The sequence below is a fragment of the Nelumbo lutea genome, chromosome 4 (genome assembly GCF_056320005.1).
Source record: "Nelumbo lutea isolate HS-2025 chromosome 4, American lotus-T2T, whole genome shotgun sequence".
Classification (NCBI taxonomy): Eukaryota; Viridiplantae; Streptophyta; class Magnoliopsida; order Proteales; family Nelumbonaceae; genus Nelumbo; species Nelumbo lutea.
The window spans coordinates 91,188,324-91,210,122 of NC_142687.1; the positions used below are offsets into that span (position 1 = coordinate 91,188,324).

At 36.6% G+C, this 21,799-nt stretch overlaps 2 protein-coding genes across 2 annotated transcripts; both read left to right on the top strand.

Annotated features, from left to right (window-relative positions):
• The first annotated feature begins 2,189 nt into the window (after nt 1-2,189).
• On the top strand, nt 2,190-6,550 carry LOC148861767 (ATP binding microtubule motor family protein). The gene is made up of 15 exons (XM_088941019.1): nt 2,190-2,343; nt 2,440-2,542; nt 2,751-2,794; nt 3,808-3,837; nt 3,935-4,051; nt 4,135-4,160; nt 4,337-4,418; nt 4,830-4,871; nt 4,956-4,989; nt 5,119-5,194; nt 5,285-5,504; nt 5,584-5,675; nt 5,761-5,881; nt 5,981-6,160; nt 6,240-6,550. Exons 1-15 carry the CDS (start codon nt 2,230-2,232, stop codon nt 6,414-6,416), a joined length of 1,458 nt encoding a protein of 485 aa, XP_088797145.1. The 5' UTR covers nt 2,190-2,229; the 3' UTR covers nt 6,417-6,550.
• A 5,634-nt stretch (nt 6,551-12,184) lies between these two features.
• Nucleotides 12,185-18,480, top strand: RNR2A (ribonucleotide reductase 2A). The gene is made up of 9 exons (XM_088986352.1): nt 12,185-12,655; nt 13,829-13,989; nt 14,557-14,605; nt 14,698-14,824; nt 16,634-16,699; nt 16,809-16,925; nt 17,067-17,229; nt 17,322-17,392; nt 18,133-18,480. Exons 1-9 carry the CDS (start codon nt 12,505-12,507, stop codon nt 18,242-18,244), a joined length of 1,017 nt encoding a protein of 338 aa, XP_088842478.1. The 5' UTR covers nt 12,185-12,504; the 3' UTR covers nt 18,245-18,480.
• Nucleotides 18,481-21,799: the final 3,319 nt, after the last annotated feature.

The following is a 21,799-nucleotide window of genomic DNA, read 5'->3' on the forward strand; positions in this document are numbered from 1 at the left end:
ATAAGAAGACCCAACCCGACCAACCCGGACCGACCCAACCCGAGTCGGCTGGGTTTTCTTCAGCACTGGTCGGTTTTGGGTTATAAAAAATTATAACCGATGGTTTGGTTCGGTTTTGGTTTTCATGTGTGAAAACCAAAACCGACCTGAACTGAATCGACTTAGTAGTTAGTTCTTAGTTAGTAGTTACAACCTTAGTTCCTACTTAACTAAGTTATCTCTATCCTAATTAAGTTAGGTTGTACAACAACTAAGTCACCACTAAGTAGAGCTGAAACCGACCCAAATCGATCCAAACCGACTCAAACTGATCAGGTCGGTTTCGGTTTCAATTTCAGGTAACCCGACCAGGTCGGATTGATTGGAAAAACATCAATAAACCGACCCAACCCGACCTGTGAACAGCCCTAGTTTAGGTTGCCTCCACCTCCGATACACCTACTATAGGGGCGTATAGGAGGGATCCCAGAACGATACATGTTGATACTTTGAACCTTGCATACACCCTATAAATGCAAACCAATAAAAATCATTAAAAAACGTTTTAGTATTTAATGTGATTGATTAATATCGAGATGTAATGTATCACAAATATTCATTCCTGTACCGAATCTTTGGCTCAGTTTGGAAGGAGTACAAATACAAATATTTATAGTACAAATAAGTACAAAATATAAGGTTTTCCACTCTACAAATTTGTTTTTGTACTGCTTCCAAACTGAGCCTTTGTTTTTGTGATTAAAGAAATGCTTATATGTACTTTTACATGACATGTTGGACCATTTGTACTTGATGCCAAAGTAACGGTGATGCTGAAGTTGAAAAAACACTTTCAGTGTGGATGACAAGGCAGCTTCTCCTTGTTTTTTCGTTAATTTTATGAATGTTGAACGAAGTGGCTTAATATTAGGGATGTAAGTCAAATAGGCTGTCCAGGGTTTAAGTTCAAACCAGGCCCAACACTAAGAATTGGGTCTAAGGCTTGAGCCTGAGGTCAAGCCCAAACTGTCTAACCTGGACTCAGCCCCAATTGAAATTTGTATAGACTTGGGTTGGGCTCGGGCCTGGGCCGGGCTCAAGTTGGTCAATCAATCCACGCAAGAATTCAATATAAATGTATGCATATATTTGTATGATTTCCCAAAAGAAACGCAAATATGCACAGATGCGTGTTGGGCTCGGGTTAGGATAAGGTAGAATTGGGCTTGAACTACCTAAGAGCTAGGCTCGGGCCTGGCCCAAAAAATAAAAAAGCATAAACTTTTGGGCCCAGGCCCATCTCAAGGACCCAAAATGCAAGCCCATCCAGTATAAAATTGAGGGTTGGGTCGGTCCGGGATCGGGTTGGGCCTGCCCAAGTTGGACATCCACCATCACGGCCTGGCCAGGGCCAAAGCTCTCGCTCATAGTTTATGAACTAACGTGTCAAACAGGGAAGAGGCCTTAGGGCAGCATAGGCTGCGCAGCGTAGACAGTTGAATGTTTTCCGTTGCCTATAAATAAAGTATAAATATGAACTTCACCTTTGGAGTCTCACTCTCACTAGCTTTTTCTTCCTCGTCTTCTAATTCCCGCCAACTCAGATTTAACAATCCGCGAAACCCTAACGTCATTGTAGGAGCGGAGATTGAGCTTTCTGGCGACCTGATCAGGTTTCTTAGTCTTGTTTCCGTTTATGAATTATTATTGTGATATACAGGATTTAACAATCTGAAATGAGGTGTTTCAGATTTTCATTGAGTCATCGAAGCTTTTCGTTTATCGTACTCGATCTGACTTCTGCGCTTGGTTTTGAAGAGTCATAAGTTAATTCCTAACCTATATGTTTTATGCTGCCATTGAATTATGAAGGTTTCCTGTTAACAGTATTCTCTTCAAATTTGGATGTTATACCTCTACTCAAGTCTAATGTTTACATATCAATGTGGTGCCATTGGGAAATTCCTTTCTTTCTGGCTTGTAAATCTGGAAATTGAAATCATGTTATCGTTCTGGAAATGAATTTTGATCCCAGTAATGAAATGCCTGGATGATGATAGAAGAGCAGAAAAATCAGAAAAATGAAAGGCTGCGTGTTTGGTATACAGGATTGGGAAAATATTAAAAATCCATACTGATAATATTATTTGTCACTGCTGAGAAGTGTCTTCGCTAATATAGCATTTTGTTTGATTTTGTCATAGCTTTGACAATTCCTCCGGAGGTCGAGTTTTCGGGAAGGATAGAGATATGTCAAGTATAACCGTCTGTGCTCGCTTCAGGCCTTTAAGTTCAAAAGAGAAAAGAAATCACAACGACTCTATTTGCATCCATATTCTGGATGCCGGAACTTTAATTTTCAAGGTTGTCCTTTGCCAGAACCCAGAACGTTCATTCTTTTTTTTTTTTCATTTTTATCATTTATGCAATTTAATGCTTATGATGCTTGATATCTGCTAGGATGAGAAGGAAGAAGATCATCTATTCTGCTTTGACAGGGTGTTCTGTCAGGAGTCTGAGCAATCGGATGTGTATGAATTCCTTGCTCTGCCTATAATTCAAGGTATTAACTGGTAATATATATCTTACCTCCAATTATCTGATCTTATGACGACCAATTTCTTAACCATGGACCATGAGAACTAAAATTTTCTCTTTTTATCCATTGACTTGATTCTATTGATTAAGAGAAATTCTTTTAACTTGATCCTGAAGCAGCTCAACTTATTTGTGCATTTTTTTTTTCTTTCAACTTCATCTTCACAAAACAGATGCTGTTAATGCAATTAATGGAACAATCCTTACTTATGGACAGGTATTATACAATTTGTTGAGCAGAAATTGTTCATTGTGGTGCTTGCTTCCCTTTACCCACTTTTGGTCTGCAGTTGTTTGTAAAGTGCAGTTTTCCATGATGCTTAAATCAAATTTATTGCATTACATGCATGCATGCACATGTCATACAAAGAAGCAAAAGACTTGTAGAGACAAGTAAATGAATTTATGCGTCTTATCTCAAAATTATTGATTTTATGTATGTTATCCTCTACATTGTCACCCACTCACCCTGCAATCTGTTGGACCGAAAAAAAAACTGAAACATATTTTGTGATAATAAACCCTTCTACTTTCCTTTTACCTAATAAAACTGAATAGAGTATTAGATATATAAAGATTTTGCAAGTCATCTTTAGAACCATTTTTTATGGAACAAAAAATTGTTTGGGCTGTGTATAAATTTGGGGAGCCAGATAAGAAAACCAGTTTCCATCCTGCCTGAAATCAACAGAAACAAAATGATTAGCTCCACTATGGAAACTTGTTTCCGCCAAATCAAAGGAAAACGTGCCTAACAATCTACCAATTTTCCAGATTCTGTGCTATGTACTTTTTGCGGCCAGGCTGTGGATTCCAGTTTCCATTTCAATCCTGCATTTTATTCTCTACTGTAGATAAAACACAGCTATAGAAAGTAGCAGGCCTGGTTGTATATCAGGTCTTTCTGCATTTTGTTTTTTATGGTTTCTCTCTAGTCATAGTTTTTCATCATAAAGAATATAATTTCGATCCCAAAGAATTTTGTATATCAATTTTCAAAGTGCATATATATAATATTTGTCTTTTATTTGCATAAAGTTGAAGTTCATTCTCTAACTTTTGCTATATTGTCTCCCCAAGTATATGAACATACATGGCGATAGATGGTTCATATTAGTAGAACATATTTCTTACTTTCTTAGCATTTCTCATAACTCCGATCATAGGAAACTGAGCAATATATAATCTTCCAATTACTGACTTTATCTTTGAACTATGCATTTAAAACAGACTGGAGCAGGGAAGACATATAGTATGGAGGTGATGCTATCAGATCATAAACATGAATGTTTTCAACAGATTGCAGTTTGTGCTGTGAGATTAAGCTGATACTAGGCAATGTTCCCTGCTTGATCAGGGGCCGAACATCCTAGAGGGCAATGAGAAGAAGAAAGGACTACTTCCACGAGTTGTGGAGGGACTTTTTGATTGTCTCAGATCTTCTGAAAAAGTATACACGGTCAAGTTGTCAATGGTATAAGCTGAAACACGCTGATGCTTTAATGTCATCACCTATCACACCGAGTAACTAATAAACCTTTTCTCTGGCTCTTCTAGGTGGAGATCTATATGGAGAAAGTAAGGTTTGTATATCTGAGAGTTCTTTATTCTTAAAAGATGATGTTCTTGTAACAATCTCCATCTTCTTGAATGAATTTTCCTCTTTTGCAGTTCCTTAACATGTGAAACAAATTTTAAATTTTCATTCATAATGTAGTCTATTGACATCTCCTAGATCATGATTGTTTTCTTTTCACAGAGATCTTTTCGACTTATCTAAGGACAACTTACAGATTAAGGAGGATAAAATTCAAGGAATATATTTGACAGGGGTAACTGAGGTGAGCAAGTCTAGAGAATGAGTGTCACTTGTATCATTTAAAGCTTCTTAAAGTATTGCTTTGATATTTCAATAGCAGTTTGATAGTGAATATGAAATGTAGTGATAAAGCTGGTATTTTGTGTTTTGGTCTTGATATGGTGCTCAATTGTTTCTAAATATTGATACAGGGTTGAACCTATGTGAACACCAAAATTGATAAAACTTGTTACCACTGATTGATTTCTCTAGTTTTCTCAAGTTAATTTGAATTTTATACTTAGCCGAGTAATTTACCTAACAACTTGTATTTCCAACTATGAAACTGAGATTGACTAAGGCAACTCTTTTGAATGAAGTTTTAGTACTGTAAAAGTGATAGGATTATAAGACACCTTAGTTTTAGTGCATTTCTAACTTTCCTTACTTTCAGGTTTCTGTTTTAGACCCTGAAGAAGCCTTACAAAACCTATGTGTAAGATGCAAGCTACATTTTTGTTGTTAATCTTAGGTCTCTGTGTAGTGTTATTGATCCCCAATCTAAATCTTGTGAATGCAGAATGGAATTGCTAATAGGGCAGTTGGAGAGACACGTATCCTTTGTTTTTATTTTTTTTTTCATTTAAACTTTAAATAATATCTCTTTCCAGGAAATTAAACACACAGTTCATGATTGGTTACTAATAGAATTCAAATCCTGCCATAAGACCTTAACATACTAGAAATGAACATGGCCAGCAGCAGAAGTCACTGTGTTTACATATTTACAATTCAGCAAGAATGCACTGGAGAGAGGAGGTTTGTCTCTAAAATATTGATCTTAATGTTTCTGTTTTTAGTATTGAGATTTAGATAGCTCTGATTTAAGCTTTTTTCAATTGCTAACAGGCTGAAAACTGGAAAGATAATTCTTGTTGACTTGGCTGGCTCCGAAAAGGTAGAGAAAACTGGAGCTGAAGGGAAAGTCCTTGAAGAAGCAAAGACCATCAATAAGTCCCTCTCAGCCCTTGGCAATGTAATCAATGCTCTGACTAGCGGAACACCAGGCAAAGCTAACCATATTCCTTACCGTGATTCTAAACTCACACGAATTCTACAAGATGCTCTTGTTAGTCCTTCACCTCAATCCTGTCTCGCCAAATTGTGACAAATTTTCTCTTGAAGGCCACCTTTTTCTCTTCTGGCAGGGTGGCAATTCCAGAACAGCTTTACTATGTTGTTGCTCGCCAAGCACCTTGAATGCATCAGAAAGTTTGTCTACTCTTCGCATTGGTGCAAGGTCAGTTATTCAATTCCATTGGAAATTTGCCATTACAATCTTCATAACTCAAAATGGAATGTCTGATGTGCTGGCAATTGGGAAGGGCAAAACACATAAAGACATCACCACGGGCTAACTATAATAGAGATAAATGTGAAAAGAAGCAATTGAATCTGGATACCTGTGCTGTTAAAGACGAGTCATATGAGATGATACTGAAGAAGGTAAAGTGAAATTACTTAATTTGTTTTATGAACTTCTATTTTTCCTAATTTCAAGAACACTCTTCCTTTCAATAAGAGGAGAAATTATTCTTTGGGTAGTTAAGGGAGAAACTAGAGGCTGAAGATGTGAAGTTACTGGAGGAGTTGTTTAAAATAGAGGGGATCTTCTCTGATCTTAGTTCAGCTGAAGAAATTGAATCAGCTTATGAAGATGTTACTTTTCGTACAGTTTCTTCATTGCACCAAGCCCTGGACGAGCTTACAAGAACTGTTGACAAGGTGAAGAACAAAAGCTGATCTCAGTTAGAGAATCCAAACCTTTTCAAGCAAAGCCCCACTTACTATTGTGGTTTTACAGCTTAAGAGAGAGAACAAGGATCTTGAGGCCAAATTGGTAGAGACTGAAAGGATTATTGGCGTACACCGTGACAATGCTAATGAAGGCGTACATTTCCTGGATAAGATTTTGAGTGTCATTAGCCTTTTCATGTCCATGCTTTTGGTATGTCTCACACTAGAAAAGATGCTGAGATGAGAAGTAAATTGCTGCTGGACTCGTAGATCTCTTATCTTAAGAGGTGGTTCCGTTGGTACTGTACATTTATTTCTGGGTGGCGTTTTTGTTCTAGAGATAATTGGTAAATGGTAATATGCAACATTGAAGCCTGATGTGTTCAAGGCAAGCTCTTATTATGCCTTCATGGAATGGGCATATAACACATGATTTTGGACTAATATTGGAACTTGGAAGTAGGGGTGTCAATTGGAATTTGGTCCAATCCGATCTGGTCCAATGTGAGTCCATTACAGATGGACCAGGTCCAATCCAATCCGATGAATACTGTGGACCATTTTGGACCAGTCCAATTCAATGTCTGGGACCGTCTAATCTGTCTAAATTGGTTTTAATTTAGATTGGTTCCAGTCCAAATCTGGTCCAATGACACCTGGAATTTTATCTTCTGTCAATAGCCAGATATTGGTTCAATCTGACCTAATCCAATATAAATCCATTACAGGTGGACCAGGTCCAATTCAATACAATAAATACTTTAGACCATTAAGCCTGGTCCGGTCCAATTCATAGTCTTTTTGATCTGTTCTATCCGTTTAATTAAATGGGCTCCAACCCAAAACCGGTTCATTGACACCCCTACTTGGAAGGACCATGAAACATAAAATGTAATTGCATTTTGTTCATTTTTAGGGTGTCAGCTTCAGCAAGGAATCAGACTGCACTTACCAATACTTGGTCTGTGATGGAGGGAGAAGCTATTTTTTGGTAGGCAAGTGGGGTTTTGGGGTATACAAAGGGAGTGGTCATCCCCAACCCCAAATCCCAATACCCCCAATGAAGGTTGGATATATAAGTCTCTGCAACAGCCAGCTGGAAACCTTACAAGTAAGGGTGTCAATGGACCGGTCCACTCCAAAATCAATTTGGATGGATTGGACGGACCAACAAGACATTGAATTGGACCAATCCAGTCCAAAATATTAGATTGTATTGGACCTGGTCTGTCCATAAGATAAGAATATAGGTATCAATGGATCGGGTTTGGGTTGAAACAAATCTAAATTAAAATGAATTTGAACATATTAGATGGTCCAGACATTGAATTGGACCAGTCCAAAATATTCATTGGATTGGATTGGACCTGATCCATTTATAATGGACTTGCATTGGACTGGATCGGATTGGACCAAATCCAGTCCAATTGACACCCCTACTTACAAGCAACGAAGATAGCACCTTCTAGAGAATCATTTGGAGCCTGAATATGATAGGTTTGATGGGATCAGGGCTGAGATTGAATTTTGGATAGGGGATATGTTTGAATATGATCTGGTAAGAATCTGAGGGATCCAAATTTGATTCGATATCCCATGGATATGTGCAACATAGATTTGAATTTGATCAGTTTATATATCAAAACATGATAAAAGTTTCTATAAATTTATATAGAACTAACATAAATTTATAAAATTAAAAATATAACAAAAATTATATACTATAAAGGAAAAATAAGATTATTTGAACCACTGATCCAACTTAATTCTATAAAATTTTAATATTAAAATTTAAATATTATAATTGGATCAGAGCATGCAATATCTGAAATTGCCAAGATTGATAAGTGGATCATATTTTCTAATAGAATTTAATCCTTAGTATGGCTAAATGAATATTTGAATCTGACTTAAATGAATTGGATTTGTATTTGAATCGGATTAAAGTAGATCCATCTGTAGCGAGAGTTGATTCAAAAGGGGTTCATGCTTATGTTTGATGATTTGAGGTCTGGTCCAATTTTTGTAGCATTGGGCCATGACTTGTTTGGTACTTTGGTTCGCTACTGCAAGCCTCATTCTTTTAATTCTTAGTCACTTTAAGCAAGAATGAGCAAAAATGAGTCATACGAGAGCTTTTTTTATGGCATAAAAATTCAGTTAATGAAACATAATGGTGCCTTATATTATTCGTTTTCATTCTTTAGGAAAACTTTGTGTTGGCAGTCAGTTTTTACCGGCAAATGGCCAATAATATATTATGAGAACATATGCTGATGGAAATTAACTACTGGCCACTTGTTGATGAAAATTTATGCTAACGGTTTTTTAGACCTAGGCTAGTAGTTTATGACTACTTGCATAGAGTTTCTTTAAAAAATGAAAATAAACAGTATAACGCACGATTTTGTGATGTTTTATTATATTTTATGACTTTATTAATATATTATATTTATTGAATATACTATTATCAATGAGATTGTTAGATATTTTTAATTTTAGATTCCATTTCTATTTTGAAGTTCTAAGCTCTTCATTTGCACAATTGCCTATCAAATTCAACAAACTAGTTCTTTTTAATTAGTTTTAAATAGGTGCTAAATGCTTCCATAAGAATTGATGAAAATGAATTTTGTAACTGATGAGGGGTAATTTGGTCCTCCAATAATATCATGACACGTGGCATTGCAAAACAGTAGAGTGACAATTCGACACCAATAAGCAAACCCCAGGTGCACTTTAGACATTTCACAACCGCCCTGATGACCTCAGTACAACTTCGGTAAGCTGAACTGTGAACAGCCAGGCAAAACCTTAAGTCTACGTAAGAGGCAACTTGCTTCCACCGACCTGTCCTGACTCTAGTTAGTGACTTGCCTGACGTGTTGAGTGACCTCCCTCTTAAGTGGACAATCACCTCCAAATTCCTTGAGATCACGATGCCACGTTGAAAGAGCTTGTTGTACCCCCGCTCGTTGTAAGCAGACCCCAGGTGCACTTTGGACACTTCACAACCGCCCTAACGACCTCAGTACAACTTCGGTAAGCCGAACTAAGAACAACCAGGCAAGACCTTAAGTCAACGTAAGAGGCAACTTGCTTCCACCGACTTGTCCTGACTCTAGTTAGCGACTTGCTTGACGTGTTGAGTGACCTCCATCTTAAGTGGGCAATCACCTCCATATTCCTTGAGATCACGATGCCACGTTGAAAGAGCTAGTTGTACCCCTGCCCACTTTGGGCGGGATTAGACAAATGTTACTCGCTTACATGGAGTCCACCTCCAAGCATGAAACCACCTCCGAACCAAACAGGTCGGAGATCCTAGATGCGATTCATGAGGCTAACGACAGCTCGCCTATATAAGGGCCTAACCTCTAACCTCACAAAGTACGTGCGAATTAGCTCTCTTGCTCTCCTGCAATCAAATACCAGTTTGCTAACTTAAGCATCGGAGTGCCCACCCCAAGTCAAGCAACTTGGACAGTTTGATTACTTCTCTCTTACAAGGCCTACTCAGCCCAGCATCCGAGCTATCAGATAGCTGGGAACACCATATCGTGCATCATCAATTAGTGTCATCTGTGGGAATGCTACACAAAAGTCGTATTCTCACATCCTCTCCCTAGCTACACCTTTAACGGCATTTTCCAACAACACCCCTGTCAACAACAACGTACGTGCTAATGGAGCAGTCACAAGGGGCAGGACTAGAACGGGCTTGTACTTCTATAAAGTTATGCCCTTTGGTTTAAAAAACGTTGAAGCGACTACCAACAACTTGTGAACAGTGTTTTCTGAATTAATTGAAAATAAAATAGAAGCATATGTTGATGACATGGTTGTGAAAACTCAGTTTTCAAATTCTTCAATTTCCAATCTAAACAATGGTTTTGATATTTTAAAAAAATACAACATGAAGCTCAACTCTATCAAGTGCATCTTTGGGGTCACGTCTAGCAAGTTCCTCGGGTACATAATGAACCGATGTGGCATCGAGGCCAACCTGGACAAAATCCAGGTCGTCCTAGATACGAGACCCCCTAGGTCGATTAAAGAGGTCCAAAGGCTAACAGGCAGTTGCCCTAAACCGGTTTATGTCTAAGTCGGTTAGGTGGTGCCTTCCATTCTTCAAAGCCATAAAAAAGAACCAAAACTTTGAATAGACCAAAGAGTGTCAACTCATATTTGACGAGCTAAAAAGGTATATAAGTTCACCGCCCTTGTTGATTAGGCCGAAACTCGGAGACGATCTAAAACTCTACCTCTCAGCGAGTGATGAGTAGTCAACTCGGTTTTAATTCACGAGGTAAATAGGGTGCAACAACTTGTCTACTACGTAAGTAAAGTCCTACATGTTGCCAAGATGAGGTACCCAAATATTGAGAAGCTGGCCTTCTCGTTGGTGCTAGTAGCCCGCAAACTACGCCCTTACTTCCAAGCCCACACCATTGTAGTCCTAACCAATTAACCTCTGAGGCAAGTTTCTCAGAAGCCCGAGGTCTCGGGAAAGTTAACAAAATGGGCAATCGAGCTTAGTGAGTACGACATTTGGTTTGATTCGCACCCAATGATCAAGGCACAAGTCCTCACAGACTTCGTCGCTGAGTGTGCGTTTAGCACGCCAACCTCTGAAGTTGTGGAGCTTGTGACCACCTTAGAGGTTACTACTAGTGTGGCACCCAACCTAGCCTGGAACGAAGAGCCCTGGATCCTCTATGTGGACAACTCTTCCAACCAACGTGTAAGTGGAGATAGACTAATCCTCTATGGACCTAGCGAAGTGAAACTGGAGTACACTCTCCGATTCACATTCTGAACTTCGAACAATGAAACTGAGTATAAGGCACTGATAGTTGAGCTATCTTCTCTTGTATATAAGGAGGGAAATCCACTACTTTACATCTTATTCACTTTTTTAAAAACAAAGAAGACAAGATCAAATCTAAAGCAAAAACAAACCAAATTTTACATGAGTGTATTTGCACTCTCATGCATTTATATCAATATAAATTTGCACCGCAACAAAAAGTTGCTAACAACACATGATGGGGCATGGGGCAAAAGCCCTACTTGCTTTATCTTAGTCAGAAAGGGATTTGGTCATTTTAGGGGTGCAAATGGATTAGATCATGATCTGATTTGATCCGAGATCCAATCCTATTTGGTTGAATTTGAATCAGCCTTGTTCGAATCTTCAGATTGGATTGGATAATATGATCCCATAAAAAATTGGATCGGATTCAGATCACCACCCCCTATCCGATCTGATATACATTATATACTTATAAATATAAATATATATAATACACATATATATGTTATTTATTTTTTTATAAATATATTTTTATATTATAATTTTATAAATTTGTTATATTATTTATTTTTTACAAAAAAATATGTATATATATGATGAAAAAAATTAAAAAAATACATATATATATATTTTACTTTATTTAAATTAGTATATTTTATTTATTTTTAATAGTTTATTAATTTTTAAAGAAAACAAATCAGAGCGGATCAGATCCAAATCCGACTTACCAATAAGATTCGAATTCAAGTTGAATCTTATTGAATCTGATTGGGTCTTCGAATCCGATCGGATTGAACAGTATCGGATGGGATTCGAATACTCCGATTCAATTCCGATCCGAACCGTTTGCATCCCTACCGTGATTGATGTATTAAAACTTGCTTTGAAGTTGAATAGAGGGTGATGTAGTAAACACGTGGCGCTACTTAACCCGATTCGTCTAACCAATTTACATCACTCACTCGTCACTCCTCAGCCAGCACAAGTGATCTATTCAGTAAAATTTACGGAAGAGAAGTAGGGAGGAGAGATGCTTCTTAACCAATGGCAAGTGACAATCGCGCTCAGACTCCGCCCATGTCACTCGCTATCCAGTGCTAACTCGTGGCACCACACACTTGTGGAGGGCAATTTGGTGGGGGGGATGATTGCTCACGGAAATTAGAATTCTGCATGGCCACCTCATTATTATCTTTAGCCGAGTCGTCAATAGCTACTAAGCTAGCTGCACATTAGAGCGAGTGAAATCACGGGCGCGTCTGAAAAAGCGATTATCCGAAATTAGTAATAGATTATCCAATAAGGTAGACGATTGTTGTGAAGGGAGGACGGGGACCTCTCACCTCGTAATTAAAAGATTTCAACTTCACGAGTCACATCTTCGTTCTACCTATTTGTCATCGGTGTTTGTGTTTTTTGGGTTTTGGTAGGGGTTAGAGTTACTGCTCCGTTTTATTACAAGGGACAGGGGTACAGAGAGGGATAGAATTCTGAGAAATTTGCGAAATTCTGGGAGATGGATTCCCTGGAAACTGGAGGAAGTGACTGTGAGCAACAAGAAGAGGAGCCAATTCTGATGGAACAGTCTCAGACGTTTTGTATGTTCCCTGTTAGATACAAACAGCTCTGGGAGATGTACAAGAAAGCTGAAGCTAGTTTTTGGACTGGTATTCTTTATCCCTGTCTCCTTGTCTGTCTTCCAATGTTCTATCTTTGTTGTATGGGAATTCGGGCTTCTTTTCTCTTCTTTCTTCTGTTCAATTTCACTTTTAACTATCTGTTAATGTATTTCGAATTCGTTCCGTAATCTCATAATCTGTTCGTTTCCCTACTTTCTCTCTTTCACTTGCACACACGTATAACATTCTGTGGTTTGGGGTGTTTTCCTGTATTTCTTGTTTTGGGAATTGAGTCCATCTATGTTTCGTCAATGGTCAATGTCTTCCTTGCTCTCTCTTGTCCTAGACGTTTCTGTTGATTATCCGTTTCGTTCCTTTTGCACTTATTTTTTTTTGTCGCGTAACAAATTATGTACTATTCTGTTCTTGTATATTCTTTACTTTCCCTAAAAACAACAAAAGGGAAATCTATTTCATAAGTTAGGATTATTCTGTTCTGGTTTATTCTCTCTCGTACTATTCTGTTCTTGTTTATCATCTATTTCATTAGTTAGAACTTGTCCTTCTTTTTCATAATTTGAATCCCCTGTCACGACGGTGCCAAGACCTTTGTGTTTATGATTATTCTCATGCCATAGTGACGATCATCCTTCTGGTTTTCTTAGCTTGTTATTCGTTTCATACTTCTCTTTCCTTTCTTGTTGGTTGATTTTGTCTTTTCACAGTTCTGTCGACTTGGGGCTCCTAGAATTTCGATTCCTTGAAGGTCGGTTTTTTTCCTATGTAAAAAGAGAAGGAAAGTTTTCAACCTGAAATGTTTCAGTTATATTTTTGCCTCTTTTATGGCTAACATGTTTTCCATACATTTTGTAGAGAAAGTGATCATCTCATTTGAAGTTAGAATTCTCCAGTCACTCAGTTTTATGATTAACTGAATTCTCTAATCGCTCACCTTATGGTTAACTGAATTCTCCAGTCACTCACCTCAAATGTTTCTGTTATACTTTTGTCCCTTTTATGGCCAGCATGTTTTTCATAGATCATATAGAGAAAGTGATCAACCCATTTGAAGTTAGGATTCTCCAATCACTCACTCTTATGATTAACTGAATTCTATTCTTGGAAGATATCTTTGTCTCTGTGTGTGTGCCAGTGCTTGCACGTTCCTTATTTCCATATCATTCAAAATTTTCTGCTGATAGTTTGTTAATGGGCTTGCAGCCGAAGAGGTTGACCTCTCCCATGATATTCAACAGTGGAAGGCTCTGTCTGATTCTGAGAAACACTTCATAAGCCATGTACTAGCATTTTTTGCTGCATCTGATGGCATCGTGTTGGAGAACTTGGCCGCTCGATTTCTAAAAGATGTTCAAATTCCAGAGGTCATTTCCTTGCCCATGCAACCTCTCTTTACCTTGGTAGTTTTTATATTTTTAATATATAGTCGATAAGATAACTATATCTTGATCAGTGTTCTTCCTTAATATTTACAACGTTTTGAAGTGTACAATGATAATGCCATATTTTTCCATGTTTGACCAGTTCAATTTTATGTTCTGCAAATTTACATCTTGGAGCATTAGAGGTTTGGATTTCTTTCTTTTGTCAATATGAAATTTGGAGATCATACAGTCATTTCTGAAGGAAACGATGTAAAAGCAGAAAAACAAGTTTCTCTTTTGGGACAATAGCAATTGGAATTCTCTTTCTTTTAGTTTTTCAATTATTGAATAGGAAAAACTTAGCCATTAACAAGGAATAGCATTTTATTCTTTATACAATAATATAAATACAAATAATGTGTATTTAATATTTATGTCATATACTATAATTTACTGTGGTAGCTTGTTCTTCTCCATAAAAAGTTTATTTTATTCTTGAATGTGGATGCCAGTTTCTGTGCTTCTTGCTTGAAACAAGCTAATGGCAATACCTCTCATCTTCTGCAGGCTCGAGCATTTTATGGGTTTCAAATTGCAATGGAGAACATTCATTCTGGTAGTGATTTGTAAGTGATGTGAGTGGGTTCTTTTCTGTCAAGGATGCTCAAATTTTGATTTTGGATCCTTTTCATGATTCTTTTTCTCCAGAGATGTACAGCTTACTTTTGGAGACATACATCAAGGACCCAAAGGAGAAGCACAAGTTGTTCAATGCCATTGAAAACATTCCTTCTGTTGCTAGAAAGGCTAAGTGGGCCTTGGATTGGATTCAAAGGTATTTTCATATTGTAAATATTGATATGGTTAAAGAAAAGGATGTAAAGAAGTCAACCTTAGTGATGGTAAATATGATATTCTTGATTTTAGAACCTTATTCTTGCAGTCAAATTTGAATATTTTATCTGCATGACTTTTGCATCAAATTTTTTGGTTGGTTTGTTTCTTCATTTTTACTGGTGTAGTGTATACTGAGTTAATATCCATGTTGTTCTGTCATTTGTGCTAAATTAATCTTTTCTAAATAAAGTTTTTTTTTTCTGTTGTTTTCATCTTGATTTTATTTTATTTTTCTGCGTTTCTGTATATTTTGTATATACATTTCCTCCTTATCAGCATTTTCTATATGCATGTGTGTTGCTTGTGCAAAGTGTGGTCCTGTTGCATATAACATCTACAAAGTGTTAGATGAAATTATCTTGTATAATATTATTGAGATTACTAATCCACTCAGGCAAATGCTCAGATAGATGCCTCAGGCAGTTCATTCTTCCAGGATTTTCCTCTTTGGCATTTCATGTCCCTTTAAATACTATATGTCAATCCCAATTGCACACAGGGGTCTGAGTGTGTGTGTGTGTGTGTGTGTTTGACTGTAGGTCCTCCAATTTTCATTTGGATTAAAATTTAAAACTTTTTTAATTTAGCTTCATTAAATTCTGGTTCTCTAGTAAGAGTTGCCAGGACTGTATACCCATAAATCTCCCCTCAACTATATATTATGTTGCAGAAAAACCCAAGAAAACAAATTCGAAATGGCACTCAAAATGAAAGTAAAACAGAGATAAAGAGAAACAAGCACAGAGTACACATAGATTTACGTGGTTCGGCTTATAGCCTACGTCCACGGGCGAAGAGGAACAGAAATCCACTATGAAGTAGGTAATGGAGAAGAAATATAAAGTTGTGCTCTCACAGAAAAACCCTAAGCCCCAAATACACTCGGTGCCTCACTCGTCTCAGACTCTGTGTACCAGAGAGAAACCCCCCGAAATACATAACTTTTCATATTCAGTTCGGATCTATAAGATGAATATGGGTCGGATCCATACCGCTGCAGGGGCTGTGCCCCCCACACCCTCAATGGTGATTTGTGGTTACGCATCTACCACAAACCACTATGAAAATTTGCCTCGGGTTTTTCTCAAATTAATTCAGAGCGAATTCATCAAGTGGGTCGCCACAAAGAATTCAAGGCACAAACATAACATATTAATATATGGCATATAGCCAAACAGAAGAATCAGAAGCACTATTCTAACGCCTAAATTTCATGCAACAGTGAGGTTGTTATCTTGTCAGAACATTGGACTATGATCAGTTTCTGAGTTTCTTTTTGACATTTTATCTTACATCAAAGAGGACATTTGCAGAACATTCCTATTCCTTGTAGCAGAAAAAAAAAAAGAAGAAGAAATGATCAAATAAACTTCACTTTATCTCATCAAGACTTTTGCATGGTGGGTTCCATTTCATTCTAATAAAATGTTATTTATACCATCACATTAGGTATTTGGAAACTCAACCTGTGTTTCCTGTTCCATTTTGGTAGGTAAGCTGCACTGAGCCTGCAAAAGAGCTCCCCAAATAGATCTGGAATTACTTAATCCAACTCAACTCAGCCTTAATCCCAACTATTTGGGGTTACATGAAACTTGTCCTGCCATTGTGCTCTATCAAGAGCCTAGGTTTGGACCATTTATGTCTTTTATTTGCATCCAATTTTTGTGTACTGGTTAACTGGCTTGATAAACTTTGTGAGTTCAACCTTTTTCCTTTTTCCCATTGTGCCGCTTCCGATGTGCAGCTCCACTTCATTTGCAGAAAGACTTGTTGCCTTTGCATGTGTTGAAGGAATATTTTTCTCAGGAAGGTAAGCTTCTTTCTCCTTCATGATATCTCCTACTTTTACAAACTAATGGCCTTGTATAGTATCTACCTATTTAAATACAAGGATATCGTGTTTTTATTGTTCTTCTCAGCTTCTGTGCAATTTTCTGGCTGAAAAAGAGGGGGCTCATGCCAGGATTGACATTCTCAAATGAGCTTATTTCCAGAGATGAGGGTCTCCACTGCGACTTTGCTTGCCTTCTGTACAGGTGGACCTTGTTTACCTTTCACATTTGCTACATGGCTTGCTCTACTCGGTGTTTATTTGTTCTTTCTGGTCATGCATTCAATCCCAGCTTCCCCACTAAAAAAGAAAATGAAAATGAAAAATGAATTCCTTTTGCTTACAGCTTATTACAGAAGCAACTAAGCTCGCAAAGAGTTCATCATATTGTGCATGAAGCTGTAGAAATCGAGACTCAATTTGTTTGTGAAGCTCTCCCATGTGCATTAATTGGCATGAGCTCAGTTCTCATGAGCCATTATATAAAGTTTGTTGCCGATCGCCTACTGGTAATCTTTTCACATACATTTTGATCTTTGATTTTTGACTTAGAGTTTTTTTCCCTGTTATGTATTAGCTGTAACTGTTTTTAATGTTTCAGGTTGCATTAGGGTACCAGAAAAAGTACAATGTAGAAAATCCTTTTGATTGGATGGAATTCATCTCCTTGCAGTGAGTATTGAGTTTTCAAATATATCTTCTGTATAGTCTTCTGATTTTTTGACTATGATACCTGTACAAGGGTGCCGATTCATGTTGGATATTTCAATTTTTGGTGTAAATTCTGTATCAGATACCATGTCCAGCTTCATCCTTTCTGTATCTGGGTAATATAGATTTTTAAACCACTAAATTAATATCTGAATCATCTGTTTTTATGTTTGCATATACATGGGATTACATCATGTTCAAACTCCTGGTGAAGCTTATTTGCAGACATGTAATGAGAACTTATAGTTTTCCCCTGGATTTGATGGAGATTATAACATAGGCATGGTGGTTATGTTGGCTTCTTTTTTGGTTTGAGATGGCTTCACCCAATGTCCTATGTCATGCTTAGAGATTAGATTCTTGAATCTTGATCTGGCCATTTAACTGGTGAACCACCATTTGGATGGCCTTCTACCAATAGGACAGTCATAAGCTCCTGATTTGCAGGCTTCTTCAAGACTTGACTTCATATTTTAAGCTGTTCAAGAATTAGTTCCATGTGAAGCGATGAAGGCTTCACAATTAGTATAATTTTAGGTTGAAAAGGTTGTATGGTTGGCCCAACAACTGTTGTATAGTTTCTTTTCCTTGTTATTTCAATTGCTGGTTATATGTAGTGATGCACCAGTGTGCGCTTGTTTTCACTGTAACTTTTTTCTAAGTTGGTATTCATCTTTTGGTTTATTTGTTTGGTTGCGCAGAGGAAAAGCAAATTTCTTTGAGAGAAGGGTGGGTGACTATCAGAAGGCTTCTGTTATGTCTAGCCTACAAGATGGAGGAAACTATGTTTTCAAACTGGACGAAGACTTCTAGTCTTGAATCTTCCCTTGGATTCTACTCCCCAGTTATTGAAGAGATTGCTAACAAGGCATCAAAATTTTGTAATGACTACTTACTGTAAAATTTTCTTTAAATTCTTCCTCGAGTATGATATACCTTCTAAATTTTCTGAGATTTGGCTCAAACCAAATCAGAAAAAGAAGACCCAAATGCACAGGATAAATACTGCAATTGGATGATATTGACTATTTGAACTCTGCCTTCGGTCATATGGCCTGTCCAAAATCATCTTAATCAGTTAAAAATGCGGGTAATTAATTGAGTTGTCTATTTGATAGATTTTCTGATTAACAATGTCATCCGCCTACAATACATGCTGGGTTGCAAAGGGTAGATCAAGGATTTATTTATTTTTCTTTTGTAAACTCATTCAGTGGTACTCAGAAAAAACATTAGGCTGCGTTTGGAAACTATGCATATATGTAGACTGTAGAACGTTTCATATAAATTGCAAAGTTGGGTTAGTTTTTCATTGACAAGTTTACCTTCTTACCAAACAGACTTTTAGCTGTAATGGATGCAAACACGAATTCCAATAAAACATATGTTTTTTTTATTTTTTTATCAAAAGCCCACTTAAATGTAAATTTGCTTCTTTTTTATTGGTGTACTTTTACATCTTATTATCAATGTAAATATGCATTGATCTGTCATTTGTCAATGTAAAACAGAAATTTACACTCCATTTGTATCTTTTCCAAACAGAGTGCAAATTTACCCTGAACCGAGATTTACACTCCATTTGTATCTTTTCCAAACGCAGCCTTAAGAAAAAATCAGCAAACCAAATGCTAATCTAGACACCAGATTAGACCAGTCTTGGTCTTCTGAAGCTAGAAATATATAGATCGGGTATAATCAAGTTGAGCCGAAATTTGGTATATCTTGGCTCGGTTCAATTAAAATACAAATATGCTTGAGAATTTAATTCAAACTCTATTTTTCAGTTTGAGCTCGTTTGACTAGCTAGGTGATGAGTTTGAGTTCGGCTCAAAAGCTCAAAATTTTAATATATTTTATGTTTTATAAATTATAATATAAAATTTAATTTTGTAATATATAATCCAGTCAGGCCTATGAGGTTTTTGAGCCAAATTTTATATTGGTTAAATTTGAGTTTGAATAATTGAACTTACTCTAAGATTTCAACTCGATTAGAATCAAACTTGAACCAAGCCCTCAAACTTTAAACCCCAACTATTCGATTGCACCTCTATATAAATCTGAGCATTGGGAGAGGACAAGTCATGAGACGTCTACATAAGTGATAGGTCAAGGATTTAAAAGCATGATTTATTGAATCTGTTCACAATTAAAATTATTGCTAAAATTATTAAATTGCACTCCTTCCCATTTTTCTCTTCTACAAAAATTATCAAATGGATTTGACCTTAATTAGGGCTGCAACTTGGGTGGGTCCAATCCGAGCCTGATCCAACCCAATTCAGTTTACAATCGCATGTTAGCTCTTGATTGGTTTTCATAGTGTTTGCAACTCTTCTGTCTGGAATATGATCCTGCTCTTTTAAGGAGTGGATGTGCCAAGTTAACTTGCAAATGGTATTTGTTTGTTTGAATTTGATTCTGGATCCATTCCTACCCAATATAATATAATAGATTTGATTGTTCTTTATATATATAACCTATTAATAAAATTTGTTTAAATGTTATGTGCTTAATCATTTGTTTTATTTTTATTCTATATATAATATAAGTTAATTTCAATTTAATGTTTGTGATAATTACTTCCATGAGTGTAGGGTGCAAATGGATCAATGCAATTTGAATCTATTTTTTATCCCCTAGTTGGATTTTCAAATTGAATTGGAAAAGAAAATATGATTTGTTCAAAAAAAATGGATCGAATTTGAATCAGCCCTATCCGATGTATATATATGTTGATTTTTATATTATTTATGGTGTTTATAAAAAGACATACATAACCCCATTTGATTTTTATTTTTCTTTTGTGTACACTGTTTTTCCTTTTTTTCTATTAATAATTTGTTAGTATTTATAGACCTATGGGTAATTAAATCGAATCAAACCAGACTTACATATCCAACATCCTTAGCAAATTCAAATTTGGATTAATCTTTGTGAGATCTATTAGAACATCAAACCGGATCAGATATAGGATGTATATTATTGAATCAAAATCAGATATACTCCTATCTGAATTTCAATGTTTTCGAACTGTTGTTGACCTGAACAGTCAGACCATTTGGTTGGAAACCATTTAGGCAACTGGTTCTATTTTACCCTTAACCTGTTCACGGGCCAAAAAACCATTGATTTAGTCAAAGAACCATTGACTCAAGTGATCAAACCATTGACCCATTCGACCTAAACAATGGTTCAAAGTTTAACAAGAAGAGGAGATTGAGATATGAGGGCCTGAGAAAAAATGATCTTAGATTTAAGATCATCCCAGAGAGAGAGAGAGAGAGAGAGGCCAAATCTTAGTTCTCATCTCTCATATTTGAGATCAGAGATATCCCAAGTTGCATTTTTTTGCTGCCATCACCGGTGAACGTCAGATGCTCCTCCTCCTCCTCCTCCTTCCTTAATTCCTTTATTTCTTTCATTTCTCTCCTTTCCTTCTTTCTTTTCTTTCCTTCATTTCTTCTTTCTTTCTTTCTTTTTTAGTCGAGTGTCACTACCAACAACCACATATGTAAAAGACTAAACGAGCAATGGATATTTGCCCTAATATTCCAATATAATAAACCCACCTGAACCACTTGACCTGGATGGTTCCTTTTCAATTTTTAAAACCTTGCTGAATTCGGTTCACTCCGTTGTACATCTCTAATTCAACAAATAATTTGAATTGGATCCTAAGACTAACAAATCAAACTTGTATTTGGCCCACATCCCATTTAATCCAATCCATTGTTTTAAAAGGCTTGGCCTTGAGGTGACGTGCACATATTTTGACTCATAACTTTGGTGTGAGGCTTAAGACTTTGTTAGAATGAAGCATAAGTCTTAAGCCTCAAGGTGTGAGGCATAAAAAGGCATAAGCCTCAAGTATCAATGATTATCTAGTGATTACATGCAATATATATATATATATATATATATGCATTTTTATAATTCAAAATATATGAAATAAGCATTTCAGGAATTACGAGCCCAACAAATAGAAAAAGAGTAAAAATGAAAAACCAATAAGGAAAATAAAGTTCTATTAGTTTCTCTTTGTGTTTTAGAAGAGTTCAATGCAAATTCTTAGTTTCTCTTGGATATATCAAATGATTTTTCTTATTATTCGCAATCTAACATCCCAAGTTTGTTATTTTTTTTAATTTTTAATCAAATTATTTTCTTTTTATTGCTTTTTTACATAGATCAACTTAACTAAGTTATTTTCATTATCTTTTGTTGGACAATAAGGCTGCAACTTGGGCTGGGTTGGCTGAACCCAACCGGAAAAAGTTGGGTTGGGTCAGGTCGGGTCGGGTTGATGTTCGGGTTAGGGTTAGGGTTGAAATTCATGAACCCGACTTTACTTCGGGTTGGGTT